General features: G+C 52.1%; 2 protein-coding genes across 2 annotated transcripts in view; both read left to right on the forward strand.

The window, feature by feature from the left end:
* FERMT1 (fermitin family member 1) overlaps positions 1-328 on the forward strand; it is a 35,183-nt gene extending 34,855 nt beyond the window's left edge. The window contains exon 15 of the mRNA XM_012639263.1: positions 155-328. Coding sequence (XP_012494717.1) covers positions 155-328 — 174 coding nt within the window. The remainder of the gene's footprint in view (positions 1-154) is intronic.
* Positions 329-13,020: 12,692 nt separating this feature from the next.
* Positions 13,021-15,229, forward strand: part of LRRN4 (leucine rich repeat neuronal 4) — a 12,303-nt gene continuing 10,094 nt past the window's right edge. Inside the window, exon 1 of the mRNA XM_012639241.1 lies at positions 13,021-13,687. Coding sequence (XP_012494695.1) covers positions 13,021-13,687 — 667 coding nt within the window. The remainder of the gene's footprint in view (positions 13,688-15,229) is intronic.

The raw sequence follows: 15,229 nt of genomic DNA on the forward strand, positions 1-15,229 counted from the left end.
TGTGGTCGTTTGGGATATCATCTGTCAGCCACCTCAGTGGCCCTCCTCTCCAGGGGCCCCTTAGCCTGTGTCACAGTTTCCATCATCTCCCAAGCAGCCTCTTTCCCGTCACCCCCTGTCAGAGTTTAAGCCGATCCGTGCCTTCCTCTTCCAGGTGGCCATCGAGTTCGACCAAAACGTCTCCATTGCATTCACCTGCCTGAGCGCGGATTGCAAGATCGTGCACGAGTACATCGGCGGCTACATTTTCTTGTCCACCCGCTCCAAGGACCAGAACGAAACGCTGGATGAGGACCTGTTCCACAAATTGACCGGCGGTCAGGATTGAAGCGGGAAGTCCTGCTGGGCCCACACAGACAGGCAAGCCAACTGCGGTTCCCGCTAGACGCACGGGATCCACGGCTTGGCCTGGGCCGTGTGTAGACTCCAGACCTATGGACGACACACGTTCACTCAGATCCTCGCCTCCTTCCAAACACACTGCTAGCACATCCCTTCCCTCACTTTGCTCTGTGCTATATCAGTTGTGGAAGGGGCCTCACTTGCCTTTTCTGCAAAATGGGTGGGCAGGAGGGGGGGGGGGTACTCTGAGATACTAGGGTCCAAAGGCCCAGCATGTCGCTACAGATCTGTGACTTGCAGAACCTGCCAAGTGTGTGGCTGGAAGTTGTCCTTGTGCTTATCTGCCTCATTGCTAAGTCAGTCGAGAAATCAGAAAGGTAAAAATCCCATGTAGAAAGTACAAATCTTATTCCACAAACTCAGGTATGAAAAGCAATATGTCTTTCCCTAATGAAATTGCTTTAGCTCCCATTTTATGAAAGTGGCACAGGGCGTCCCCCATACACACACTTTTTCCCTGGAGGGAAGGTCTGGGAGTGGAGAGGGAGGAGCAGGGCTGCCTGGTAGCGGTTGGTGACGAGGTATCAGGGCAATGGCCTTCAGTGCCCTCCGTCCACACTGACATCTGCTGAGGTGACCACTGACACATCCGGTCTTGGTCATTGGTCCTCTTGGGTCACTGCTGCCACCCGCAAGCCCTATTCCATTCCTGGGGATCCCTCAGCCACCTTCAAGTCCTTCGTGAAGACGTGGGTGACTCAAGGGTGTAGGGAAACCTATTCCTCAGCCCAGATCCATGTGTTAGTTGCTTCTGCTCTGGGTTGGGGCTCAGGGAGACGGGCACAGTTCTCTGTGTTCATAAAAACCACTTCCCAGCATCAAGGAATCCAGCCCGGCGTCCATCCCACCCGGTCAGGGAGAGAAGGGCGGACCTGTTCTCAAGGACCACCATGTGCACGGGTGCAACCCCAGGGCCTCTGGCTGATCCGGGTGGTGGGGAAGTGTTCCTCGTACCACGAAACCGTGTTCTCCTGGATTTGGTGTCTGTGTTTATATGACTCCTGGCCTTTTCCCTAAAGGCCTTTGGCTTTTGTAAATCACAAGCCACTAATAGACTCTTTTTCCCCTGCTTTTTGCTGGTTATCCCTGCCTTGAGACATCATCGTGAGCCAAGTTAACAGCTGAATTGAAAATGAATTGTCATTTTCTGTTTTGGTTTGTTAGCAGTGGGTGGGGTGGGTTTAGAGTAGGTGAAAAGCAATACCAGAGGTAAAGGGAACTATCCGATAATACTTTATTATGCTTTTTCTAAATGTTCTCCTGTCACATGAAAAGCTTGGGTTGCAAGGATATAAGGCAAAGGTTCCAACTCTGTTCTGCAGTTCTCTCGGCATGAACCCTCACGGGGCCTGGCTGGAGCCCAGATGCCCGCAAGCGTCAGCTGCTGGTTTATTATCTAACACAGCCATCTGAGAAGGGAGATCTCAGCAGTTCCGGGAGCCACATAGCGACAGTCTTGGCTAAGGACCCCCTGGTCCAGAGCCAGGACCTGCCATCTGGAAATTCCTCTTTTAGCCTCTCTGTAGAGGTGAATGTTGATGAAGCCTCCCAGGCACCAGCTGAATTTTTGAGGCCTAACTTAAAGCTCGGAGATGGCTTAAGCCCTTGGAAAATCAGGTTCACTCATAGAGAACTTAATTTGAAATGGTTTATATAGAAAGTAGTGCTAAGTGTATGTGTTAAACTTGGTGTTGGTCATTTCTCTGTAGACCTGGGCTCTATTATTTAAGAAGCTAGTCAAGTTGTTACAATTACAACGAAGCCATACATTAAAATAATGTTCCTTGTCCGATTTTATCTGTCTTCGGACAGCACTCCCTAAGTTTATCTAAGTCAAATCTTCAGGTCAACCCTCTTCCTTAGTTTTTCATGGTCATCTGACATTTCCATGAAAACACTCAAAGGAATTGACTGGTTTTAACCAAACTGTCTCTGTTGGTTACAACTTTCAGGGGAACATTTCTTCTGTGACTACAACAGCAACGTCCCAAAGGAATAAACAAGTATGACTAGAAAACCTTAAATGCTGCTGTTCCAAAGAGCAAACTTTAAGGACATTTTTTTTTTTTTTACATTGGTACAAAAGGTCATGTGACTTTCTATGATGAAATTTTAAATTAATGTGTGCCTTTCAACATCATTTGCTTTCTTATCTACACTAGATGCAGAAATCTGCATTTTTTTATTATTTTATATGACCTTTTTTTAAGTAAAAGGTTTGTATGGAGTTGAGCGTGGTCCAGTTGTGTCCTTTCCAACCTGTCTCCAAAAAGGTGATTATTTTCTCTGTTACGAAAAAGGAGCGAGACTCCCAGGTCTGGCGCAGGCCTCTCCTCACGCTGCCAAGGTTCCAGCTAATTCTCCCCACGGCTGTGGGGAGCGGCTGATCACATAGGTCCTCAGAGATCAGCTGAGAAACCTCACTTAACCGTTGGTTTCAATTTCTTTCTCACTGACTCCGTCTCCAGCTTTCCTGACGTATCCTGCCTTATCGTGAGCTCTTTTGTCTTTTACCAGATTTGTCTTTTAGAAAAAAAAAAAAAAACACCAGAGAGCAAAAAAAAGTATCCGGAGGCAACAGAGCAGCTGAAGGCTTCTGATTGTGATGGCTGGATGTTGAGGGTACTTATTTGTTTTAGGGATAGGGGGTCCCTAATGGCAGTGACATACAGATCCGTTTGCATGCAGTTCTCACTCCCGCCCATAGAGGGCAGGAGCAGCTTGCTTTCTCCCTTTACAAAGGCGAAAAGAAACTCAGAAGGTGAAGTAACTTGCCCAGGGTCACACCGCTGATAAGCAGTGAAACCAGGCTCCAAAGCCAGATTTGTCTTAACTCTGGAAACCACTAAGCTTCACCCCGCGAACCCCACCCTTCCTTCCCCAGCCCTGCTCAGCCTTGAAAGGACCTCCCCCTGCCCAGCCTCAGTGCAGGCTTCCCCTTAGCTCAGCGTCCCAACATGGCTCACACGGGCCGGCCAGAGGGCGTTAGGGAGAGTGGCTGCCCTGAGTTAGCTAGGGGCGGAGGGGTGGACCAAAGCACCGGAGAAATGAGGTGCTTAGAGAGTACTTTATTTTTAATTCTGGGAAAGTTTCGTGACCAGTCCCTAGATCAGAAAAGTAAGGAAATGAGGAGGAGCCATTCATTTGAAAATTCATCTTTTATTTGTAGGCACTAGAAGTCAGGACATTTTATGATATCTATTTTCTGAAATCAGTAAAAATTTTTTAATTCACTTATAAGATTTCTTTATTTGCTTCTACATTCAATATCTTTATATTCATATTGTTTTTCCAAATGTGACCTTCCTGCCTCCTCCCCTGCCCCCTCAATCACCCCAGAATCTCGCAGTGACTGGGGGGGCAGAGACACCCTTATTTGCTATTTCACCCCTTTTTCCCCCTCATTTCCCTACCATCAAGGGCTCTCGAGTCCTGGGAATCATGGACAGAAAATCCGAAGGTCAGCACTTGGCCCTCGCTGGTGATAAAGTTTTTCCATTCCCTTGTACCTCATTGAGGCCGTGTGGATAAATGTCGATTGCTATTAAAAAAGGAAAAAAGAAAAATCAGCCAGTCCCTGTTCTGTCCTCACAAATGCCTGTGCTGGCCGTGAACTCCAGCTGTGTGCCCTTGGGGTGGTAGGTTCTCGGCCTTCTTTAGCCATGCTCCTGACTCACAGCTGTGGGAAAGCTTCTTTCAACTAAACCGATTTAGCCTCCTTCCTCCAACTCACTGTGTGACCTTGTAGAAGACCCATAATTCCCCTGCATGCCTCAGTTTCTTCACTTGTTACAAAGGAAAAATCCCATAGCCACTCCTCAGCCAGAGCAAATGGCAAATGCTTTGTGGGAACTTAACAGGATATTATTTCTCTTCTTCACCCCTGGAAGTTGGGAGGTGAGGCCTTCGGCTGCTCACTGAGACCCCTGGGAGGCAAAAGTGGACCCTGTGGAGGAGGCAGAACCCTTTGTGAGTGGAGCCGAGGACCTCTGGGTGGGGAGGGTCCAGAGCCCCAAGCCTGTGCCCTCTGGTTCAAGAGATGTGTTGGGAGAGGCCTTGGGGGCTGACGGGGAAGGCAAATGAGGTTCCGTCTATAAATATATATTGCCGTAAGGAAAGGGTAGAGGGTTGCAACAAGGCGAGGGGCCAGGGCTCGACACACAGGCTCAAGCGTTGGTGATGGGGTGGCTGGTTGGGCCCAGTGCCTGGCTGGTAACAGACGGCTACTAGGAGAGAGCAAGCACACTCTTCAGGCGGGGCTGTGGAGGCCGGGAGCCGGGGCTGTAAGGGTGAGGCGTTCCAGGCACCTGGGAGCACCGGGGATGGAAGTCAGACCAGGTGCTTTCAAAGGGCCACTTAACTTCCTCAAATGTTGTCGAAGAATCAATATTGGCAGCCAGGCCAGTCCACGTGACCCAATGTTATCTAAGGGAAAAAAAAACAGAACCAGTGTTTCTTTTCTAGGAGTTACGCACACCCAGCTTCAAAGGAAAGAGGCGGTCTCCATTTCCTAACAGGCCACGGACCAGTATTGGGCCACGGCCCGGGGGTTGGGGACCACAGGTAAAGGCTGCCGCCACAGCCAACACGATGTCAGTGAACGCAGAGTTGGGGAGCGGGTACGAACATCTACCTCTCCAGAGGGGGATGAACCAGCTCCAGCACACAGGGGGACTGTGATCAGAGAGGTCAAGCAACTTGTCAAGGTCTCCCAGCTAGTATGTGGGAAGCAAGGATTTGTACCCAGACCTTCCAACTTGAGGTGTGCTCCTCAGTGCTTGATTGCTCATGTGAACAGCAAGGCCTCCCGAGCTAAGAACCCTAGATTGGCTTTGTGACAACGTCCCTGATTTGATTTTTCTCGGAACATATTTGGGTAAGGCCTACAAAACTCCATAGATAATGTTTCCTCCAATTACTTTACACTAGATTTCAAATGGCAAAATAGAGAACATTTCTACTAAAAAAATTTCAGATCCCAATAATTGGCCCAATATAAATAACATTTGTTTGCAAGTCTGCATCAGAGGTGGAATTAAGGAGGGGAGGAAAGATTTCTGCCTTTTTCCCAACAGAGAGAACACCAAACCATGACCAGAGATGCCTCCTCCCCACAACTGGCTGGCACAACTCTTGTTATTGCGTACAAATGGTTGATGTCAAATCCCACCAGAGACAGGTGGCTTTCCTCAGGGACCAAGACCTTTCAGAGGCTGAGTGAAATGCTTTTATCCTGACCTTTTTCCTTTATAAATAGTTCTTTGAATCAGGTAGATATCAGATGAGCAAATGCACAGCCAAACACTTGGCGGGAAGCTGTGGAATGATCCATTGCTTGTAACCCAAACAAAGTTCACTCTAGGGTAAGGGGCTACACACACAAATGCGTCTGGGGGTAGGAAATCTGCCTAGCACAGTTGGTCAGATACGAGACCACAGGGATTTGAGAGTCATGCCCTGCCTAGTATTCACATATTTTTAAAATACTACATGGTATGATATATCTGAGAACTGAAGCCTGTGGGCCAACAGTTTTCAATTTCTTTTAGGGTTCAGCCAATACTAATTCAACCAAATCAACTTTTTAAAAGATATATATTTTTTTCTATCAGAATTGTTTAGCTACAAGTGACAGAAAATCCCAAATGGTGGCTCAAACAACGGAGAGGTTTTTCTTTCTTCCACCTAAAATTCCTAAGGTGGGCAAGCCTAGACCATAAGGCTTTCCACACCCTGCCAGGAACCACAAGCTTTATCTTTTTGTTCTGTCCTTTATGTTTGTGCAGCTTCTATTGCCAAAAAGGCATCTCCTGGTCCGACATGGCTGCTACAGGTCCAGACATCATGTCACATGGCTTAAGGTAGCTGCAAGGGAGGTTGAAATATTTGGTCTTTATTCAAAGTAGCCAGAGATGCAACTAGAAATCAAGGTTATTTTACTGATAAAGAAAGTGAGAATGTTACGGCAGGGCTGACCGAGAATAGACCAAGAGACACACACAGAGATTTTGGCAAAACAGGTTTTATACTTCACGCCGGCCGGCAATTGGCCCAGAGGGGAATTTGGTCTACCCAAATTCTGAGGACCAGACAAAGAGCATTGCAGTCTTTTATACGCTCTGCTTAAGGCGGAGGGGCACGGTTACAACAGGGTTAACTTTAGTGAGGCAGAGTCCCAGACTGCTTTACAGCCTGGTACACTAATTGCTACAGGTGATTTATGAGGGCAAGGTCGCAGGTGAGGAGGGGCCCCAGGTAAGGATCGCAAGGGAGAAGGCCCGGTAGTGGAATTTCTAAGAATTCCACTTTAGTGGAATTTTCCAATCTTCCACTTCAAGAATAGACATTGGGAAACCAGTGGCTTCCTCTGCCACGAGCACCTGCTATGTGCCGGACACTATGCTAGTTGCTTAGGTTAGTGAACCAAACAGAGTTTATGATTTAGCAAGAGAGAAAGATGTCTAAGCAAATCCAGACAGTCCCTGACTTACAGTGGTTCAACCTAACAATTTTTGACTTACGATGGGCTTATCAGGGAAGCTCCATGAGATTCCAAATCATGACTTTGTTTCTGCAACTCGAGCATTTTTTTTTTAAAGAAAAGAATTCCCCTTAACATATTACAGTAGAAATCTAAACAAACCCGTAGGCAAACCCTGACTCCTCTCCTGTGGAAAATCCCAAATGAGGAAATATAACTGATCTGAACCAGAAGGAAGGGAGGGCAGAGTTACACTCGCGTGTTCAGCACGTCTCCCTTAAGCACGTGTTGTGAGCAGGTACTGCCAGATGCTAGGGCTGCCGCAGGGAGCAAGCTGACACAGGCCCTGAACAAACAGAGCACACATTTCAGCCCTTTGTGACTTGACGTGTGCTCACCCTGTGCACGACTGTCTTCTGTCTTCCACCCCTTCTAGAGTGGGAACTGCTTGAGGGCAGGGTCCAAGTCTTGTTCATCTCTGAGCTCCCATTTTATATACTGGGTGCCTAGGACCATTCACCAGCATGTTCTCAGGGTATTGCTAAGTCAATTCATTTACTTTGCAGATGAAAAACAGGATGCAGACAGAAGCTTAAGAATGCAGACATTGTACCCAGTTCGATGGCAGCAGCCTTGAGATAAGAATCCAGCATCCTGTATCCCCATTTTCCCTTCGTGTGCTGCCTCTGGCTGTGGCAAATTCCCGAATGTGGTTTATAAAAACAGCCTATCTACTGTCTGGTCCCACCTCCTACAGTCACATGCAAAATACAGTGGCAGATTAGAGCCTGACCTCTCAGTCCAGTTTGAATCTTTTTTTTTTTCCACTAAAGATTTTAAAGGATCTCAAACGGTATCATTTAAAAGTCTAATCATTCTACAAATCCTCATTCTGAAATCTTACTGTTAATGGGTGATGCCTCCATAGGAAAATCAACGTGAGTCTCAATTTCATTTTCTCAAGATCATTTCCTTGCAGGCAGCTCGGCCACGTCAGCGAGCCCACTCAGATATCTGGGTTCCTACCACTTGAAAGCCTCTCTTCTGCATTCCATTCCAGGAGAGCTGGCTCTTCCTGGAGACTTGACAACCTGGTACCGTCTCCTCCCACAATTACCCTCCCATTCCTCTGGCTTATCTCTGGTGTCAGAGAAGAATGCATCTTTAGGCTTGTACATTCAGACTCCGGTATTTGGGGAAGAGCCCTCAGCAGAGCCTGCTGGCATCCAGAGGGCAGGGTTGGGGGAGCTGGCTGAGCAGTCACCTGTCACCTGGGCTGGCCCCACTCACCCCACCCTGGGCTGCCAGGACTGTAAACGAAGCCACACAGGACGCCCTTGGAAGACACCAATTCTACGTCCCTGGGGCAATCTGTATTAGGGTTGCTTCTTCCTGGAGTTCTGAGGGTAGGATGGGAACAGTAGGAGTCAAAACCCCTAGAAATTCTGCCCAGTGGCCCGATGCTCACCAGGTGTGTTTCCTTAGCCACATCTGTGGGAACAGGCCCACATGGCTAATGCCAGGGCAGGCGAGACCTGGTCAGCTGTGCAAGTAAGTCCGGAGCCCAGAATGGAATCGTGAGAATTAGGTCCCCATTCCCTCTCCCTGGATAATTAGGAACTCACCACTCAGACCTCAGACAAAATAATTTCCCTCTCTGGGACTCAGTTTTCTCCTCCTACAATGGACAGGGAGGGGTGGGGCCAGACAAGTTCTAAAGTCCCTCTAAAGCCAAGGATCCACGGCTCTGATTTTTCTCTAAATCCAGAGAAGTGTGGCCAAGTGTATAATTACTGGCTCTCTTTTCCCCTACGGGCTATGGTTTTACTAACTCTCTAACCCTGTGATCTTCTTCCAGATTTTCCCCCTAAAGATCATGAGAGTGTCGGGCATCTGGAATGGAAAGCTCTTTGTGACTCAGTTTCCTACCTCCACTTCTGCTCCTGCCCCCACCTCAACCCTACCTTAACCCTTCTCAACGCGGGGATGCTAGACGGCCTGGGCTACAGATCTCAGGCCCTTGAACTTCATGTTTACTATCTTGGGCTCTGTCCCCTCCACTCCCCGGCACAGCAGAGGATGTCACGATCCTCCACATCCTCTGTGGGGCCTTTTCCCGTTCATGTGTCGAGCAGACTCCACCCTGGGCACTGTGGGGCACTGAGATGAACCATGTGGCCCAGTTCTTAGGAAGTTCAGTCCTGAGTCACGGAAGATCTGCGCCGATCTGCCGGATGGCAGATAGCCAAGGTCACCTAGGAAAGCACACCCAGGAAGGGCACCTAATTCAGCTTGGGGCAGGCAAAGGGGGCCTGCTTGGGTGAAATCTTACAGGGTGCTACAGCAGATGCTGCCGTGCCCACCCATCCCCTTCGCCCTCCGTGGAGTTGCTCGATCTGCGCCTGCTCGGGGACAGCCAGACGTGCCAGGGAGTCTCAGAAAGAACCCTCCAACCAGCAAGCGGCAGACGATGGTGGGTAAATGCCCCACTTCCTCGCCACTTGATGGAACAATCCTATGGTGTGCTCTACACAGTCTCTCAAGAGTCCCCAGCCAGAGAGAGTCCCAGCTGCCCAGGGTAGTGTCCTGCACATTCACACATGGTCAGCGCCTCCCCTTCTCTGTCTCACTTTCGTATTCGCTCTCCATGCTTCTGGGGATTGCCTCTTAAATAAACTACCTGCACCCCAGTCCTCATCTCGGGGTCTTCTTTCCAGGGTGTCCACACTAGGTCTAGACAAACAAGCTAAAACAGAGACTAGGGCAATCAAGGAAGGAGCACCCAGGTAGGGGGAACAGCTCAGGTGAAGCCCTGGAGGGGCGTGGCGTCGCATGGCACAGCATTTGGTGCGACATTTGGAAGACGCATACTTTTTGGTCCCAAGACTTTGTCTCGGGACTCAGCATCTTCTCTGGAGGGGACAAACTCTTCAGTCATCTTTTTCTGACCTCCAAGCAGTGCTGGAAGAGGAGGAGGGGCTGGAGAAGAGGGCTAGGCCTCCCCAGGAGGTGCCCAGCAGGTCCCGTCCAGTCGTCTTCCCCAGTGCTGGGCGCACAGTGACCTAAGGAGTTGGCTGTGTGTCTTCTGAGTATAAGCTGCTCAACTTCGCAAAGGAAATGTCCCACCTGTCCCGGCCTCTCGCATGATTTGGGTCTAGCTAAATATCTGGGAAAGCTGCTCTTGCACTTACGGGGACTATTACAGCGTCAAGCGCCGAGGTCCACAGGAGGCCATTTAACACAGTGGTTAAGTCCGACAGCGCACTAGCTGTGTGCCCCAGACCCACGGCAGCAGGGCCATCCAGACAGCCAAGCTCAGCCACCTTGCCACCACTAGCAAGCAGCAGTGACAAGAAGGTGGCTCAGAGGGCCTGGGGCTCCAGGCAAGCACAGACTGATGACCTCAGGTTGGTGCACAGAGGAGTATGCTTGACGCGGCTCCCCGAGATCCTATTTTATAGGCCTCCGTGGTGGACCAACTTCCTTCCTCCTCAGGGTCTCTGCCTGAGCTGGGCACGTTTCAGTGGATTGAGGTCCCTCTCTTCTGGGCAGCCCTGCCTGAACTCCCCAACCCCTGCTGGCCTCAGCGTGGTCGGTTGCCTCACTGAGGAGGACTCGGCTGGCTTAACTTTGAGAGAAACCTGATGTTTTAATTCTTGGGCGTGGAGCTGTCTGTGCAAAGGCAGAGGCGAGGCCCCTCGGAGCCGACCCCCAACCTCGCACTTTCCCACCTCTCCCTGACTTCTCCCTGGCCTCCTGCTGTATGCACGGTATTCATTTCTACCTCTGGGTAGAAACAGACTCCCTAGGTGGTCACTGCATTGGCCCCAGGCCGGGGGAACACAGGACTGGCCTCCCCCTGCCCGGGTTCAGGCAGATGAGGGACACTCCTGAGCAGCAAGACCCTGCCGGCACCAAGACTGGAAGGATATTTTTGAGGCTTTGGGTGGAGAAGGCCTCAAAGGAGACCCCCCCAGGGCCTTCCAATGATGCCATTAACCCAGCAGGCCAGTTTCCGAGGTGTCCTGCGGTTCCTCAGGGCTGCCCAGATAAGGACTGACAGGAGGAAAGATAAGTGCAGTTCTGGTCTCAGGGTCTGTCACACCAAGCTGGGGTCATTAACCCTGGCCAGCTCGCAGCCCCTGCCGTGGGGCCGGGGGAGGTGGGGGGAGGGTGCAGATCAAAGCTCTCAGATGAAATGACTGATCTCCGCTCTTGGACCTCTGGGGGTTCCTAGGCGCTGCCTGCTCTAAGCAGACGAGCTCCACACAAGCTCACTCGGCATCACCCCATCTTCAGGGGGACCGGGGGCTTGTGGCAATCAGGACCGGTCGTCCCAGCCATGGGATGGAACAGCAGGAACGTCCTTTCTGAGTTTCTGCCCTCTTTGTTTATTCTCACTGCTTATGAGAGACGAACACCCACCCTGTGGCTGAATTCGGTCTCGGAGCAACCAAACTCTCCTTGGGGATGCGGGGATCTGGTCTGAGCCTGAGCCAGACGCTCCGAGGCTTCCTTCTCCTGCCACGTTCCCTGAAAATCCCTGAGAGCCTTCCCCCAGTCTGGGGTACCCCCTCCTCTGGGTAAGGGAGCTTCCCCCTCTCACTGGCTCACCAGTCAGCCTCGCATCATCCCAGGAGATGGACCCACCCGGCAGGGAGGATCGGATGCCTGAGAGGTGACGGTGCTCCTCTGCCTCACTGCGCCCCGGCAGCCCTCGCGCACCTGGGGAGGCGGTGTGAGGAAAGGGGAAGGTGGGGAGGGTGGAGAGGAGGTGCCAGGCCTGGGAAGGGGGAGGCCCAGGCCCCAGAGGGGGAGGAGACAGCCAGGCAATGAGGGTGTTGGCTAAAGACAGCGGAGTCTTGATGGGGAAGGAGGAGCAGGAGGGGCTGGAGTGTCTCAGGCCCTCTCTGTGGATAAGGTCAGGGGAAGGGTGGCTGGGAACTATGCCTCCCTCCTGAGTTCAGAGCTGAGTTTCGAGTTCAGAGCTGAGTTTCGGTCTAAGCCACTTGTTCCTGGAATCTCTAAAACAAGCATCCAAGGTCCAAGGGTACCACACTCCAGGAGGACAGCGTCTGGGTGAGTATGACACAATGCTGAACACATGGACTCCTGACTTCAGTTTCCAGGATCTTTCTCACTGCCCTGACCTCTATCTAGCAAGAGGGAGGCCCTTCCCCTGGAGCCTGGGTGGTTGCCTGGAGGTCTGGTGGTCAGCTCAGAGAGCTGGGGCAGGAACACACATCTGCAGTCATGGAGGGATATCAAGCAGTGGCCTCAAGTCCAGAGCCTGGTTGGAAATAGCTGTGCCACTCCTAAACCAGCCTACGACTGCCTGATCTACCCCTACCTGATCTCCTCTGCCCTGTGGATTGGAGTGTTGAGTACTCAAGAAATTCCACACCTAGCAGCTTTCAGCCATCCCTCCTGGGCAGGGCTAACACTAGGGGTCCTGGCTTTTGTTGGAACCTGAGTAGGACCAGGAAATGCTTGACTCTGGGGTCCCAAGCCTCACAGCTCTCTGGGGGTTCCTTTTTTCTCCTGAAGGCAACCCCGAGCATGCTCCCAAGAAAGGGACCCCAGAACATATTTTATGCAAACTAGGACTCACCTGTGGCTGGGCAATTCTAATGGGAAAAATTGGGGCAAGTGAGCATTGCTGCAACTGGCAAAATCTTCCAGTCCGTGTTTCTATCCCAGTTAGCTTCCTCCTGACTGAGGGCGTTCACGTTTATGGAGCAGCGACTGTTCAATTCACAGCAATACAAGGGACATCCCTTCCCTACAGAAGCTCACGTGATGGGGAGATTCAGGGGGGTTACTGGGAGGTTCAGGCCCAGATTGGACAGATGAGGCATCTCTCCCACAAGAAAAGGGAAAGGCATTCCTGAGAGAAGGAAGGGCAGGAGGTGCCACCGTGCGCGAGGGGAAGACGACAGAAGGAAAGCTGGCAAGGGCAAAGTCACTGCACACCTGGCGACGCTGGGAAGGTCCCCCTGCCTTTCAGGGAGCATCCAGGGCCTGTGCTCCTCCTCAGAGTCCTGCAGGGCATGGAGCGAGGGCGCACATTTGTCCCTTTGTTCGGGGGTTTCTGCTGGATTTAATGGGCCTCCTGCTCTTCTGTCCCCAGCCGCGCCATGTGGCGGCCCCTGCTGCTGCTGCTGCTGCTGCTGCCGCCGACGGTGTCGCGCCTAAGCAAGGCGGATCCTCCCCAGGAGAGGGTCCCGCTCTTCTGGCTCACTCAGCAGGGCTCCTGGGGGTGCGGCTGCAGCAACGCCACAGGCTCGCCCTGCGAGGGGCTCCCCGCCGCGGGGGTCACGACCTTGACCCTCGCGAACCGCAGCCTGGAGCGCCTGCCCAGCTGCCTGCCCGGCGCCCTGCGCAGCCTCGACGCCAGCCACAACTTGCTGCGCGCCCTGAGCGCGTCGGACCTCGGCCACCTGCCGCAGCTGCAGGTGCTGACGCTCCGCCACAACCGCGTCGCCGCGCTGAGCTGGGGCCAGGGCGGACCGGCGGGGCTGCACACGCTGGACCTCAGCTACAACCAGCTGGCCGCCCTGCCGCCGTGCGCCGGGCCCGCGCCGCGCAGCCTCCGCACGCTGGCGCTCTCCGGGAACCCGCTGCAGGCGCTGCCGCCCCGGGCCTTCGCCTGCTTCCCTGCCCTGAGGCTCCTCAACCTGTCCGCCTCCGCGCTGGGCCGCGGCGCCGGGGGCGGCATCGCCCAGGCGGCGTTCACCGGAGCGGACGGCGCGCCCCTGGACGCGCTCGAGGTCCTGGATCTCAGCGGCACGTTCCTCGAGCGGGGTGAGTCGGGGCGCCCCGCGTCCTCAGCTGGCCCGAGCGCAGAGCCGCTCAGGGCTGCGCTCCTCCTCAATGGGTGACCCGGGTGCCTAACTCACAGTAGAGCTCAGAAATAACACCAGGGCCGACCGGGTGGCTCAGGACTATAATCACAGCACTTTGGGAGGCCGAGGCGGGAGGATCGCCTGAGCCTAGGAGTGTGAGTCCAGCCTGGGCAACATAGCAAGACCCCATCTCTGCAAAAAATAAGAAAAACTAACTGGGCGTGGTGGCATGCACCTGTAGTCACAGCTACTCGGGAGGATCACTTGAGCCAGGAGTTTGAGGTTACAGTGAGCTATGATGGCACCTGGGTGCATTCCAACCTGGGTGACAGAGTGAGACCTTGTTGCTAAAAAACTAAAATAATAACGCCAGCTGCATCTCCAGAGCAAGCTGGCCCTGTTTGAAGCGCCACACTGGGGTTAATTCCCTCAGTCCTAAGAGGTGGGAACTGTTACTATCCCCATTTTACATAGGAGGGAACCAAAGCACAGAACTGTGACGTAACTGGCCTGTGGTCTCACAGCTCATTAAGTGTTTCATGCCTCCAAATCCGAACCCAGGAAAACTGTAGCCACTCTGTTCTTCTGCGTCCCAGCATAGCTGGATAAATGCTTGTGGAATAGAGAAGGGAATGCATCACTTTGGGGTTGAGTCATGGATGAGCTTGGCACCAAACGTGCAGTTAATTAATGTGCAGTGTGCTCTGAGGATGAATCCATTGATTTTTCTACTTGGTTGGCTAAAATTGCTTCTGTTAATGTTGCACCATTTAAACAAGACACAGGAGGGAGGTGAGGATAATGGTTTTCCTGTACTTGGTGTTCTGACTTTGATTCACAAGGTTGGTTTTATTATTTAAAAAAAAAAAAAGCACTTCATGTGTCTGTAACCACTTGTTCCATCACAGACAAAAAGAAAAAGAACGAGAACAGAGGGGAAGGGCACATTCTCCATTTATTAGGAGAGCCACAAAATTAGGTTTCTGGACCTCCTCTCCTCCTTACTTACAATCCTCGAAAGTTTCCCACTCCCCTGGTAGCCATCTGAGTGAAGCCTGGTTATTTTTTTGTGTGATGTTTAGCAAGAAGATGGGGATGCAGTGGACCTGGAGACAGCGTCCTGGGTTCAAGTTCTGTCTCTGTCCTCTCCCAGCTGTACATCTTTGGGCCAGACATTCTTCTCTTTGGCCTTAGTGAACTGGGACTGGTTATCCCCGAGGGCTCTTCCAGCTGAAATGGCCAGGCTTCTGAGATCCCCAAAACTGCTAACTGTACCACTGCTCGGCAATGACATTCTTCACGACCCACCTTGTCACTCTTGTTGTTTCCTTATGCCATGCTGGCCTCCTGGGTTTGTGCCTTCCTGGGTAGTGGGCAGCTTCCCCTCTGTTTCAGTTGAGCCAGGATGGATCAGAGACCTGCCGAAGCTCACGTCCCTCTACCTGAGGATGATGCCCAAGCTGAGGACCCTGGAGGGGGACATTTTCAAGATGACTCCCAA

This window comes from Propithecus coquereli, unplaced genomic scaffold (genome assembly GCF_000956105.1).
Source record: "Propithecus coquereli isolate 6110/MARCELLA unplaced genomic scaffold, Pcoq_1.0 Scaffold139, whole genome shotgun sequence".
Classification (NCBI taxonomy): Eukaryota; Metazoa; Chordata; class Mammalia; order Primates; family Indriidae; genus Propithecus; species Propithecus coquereli.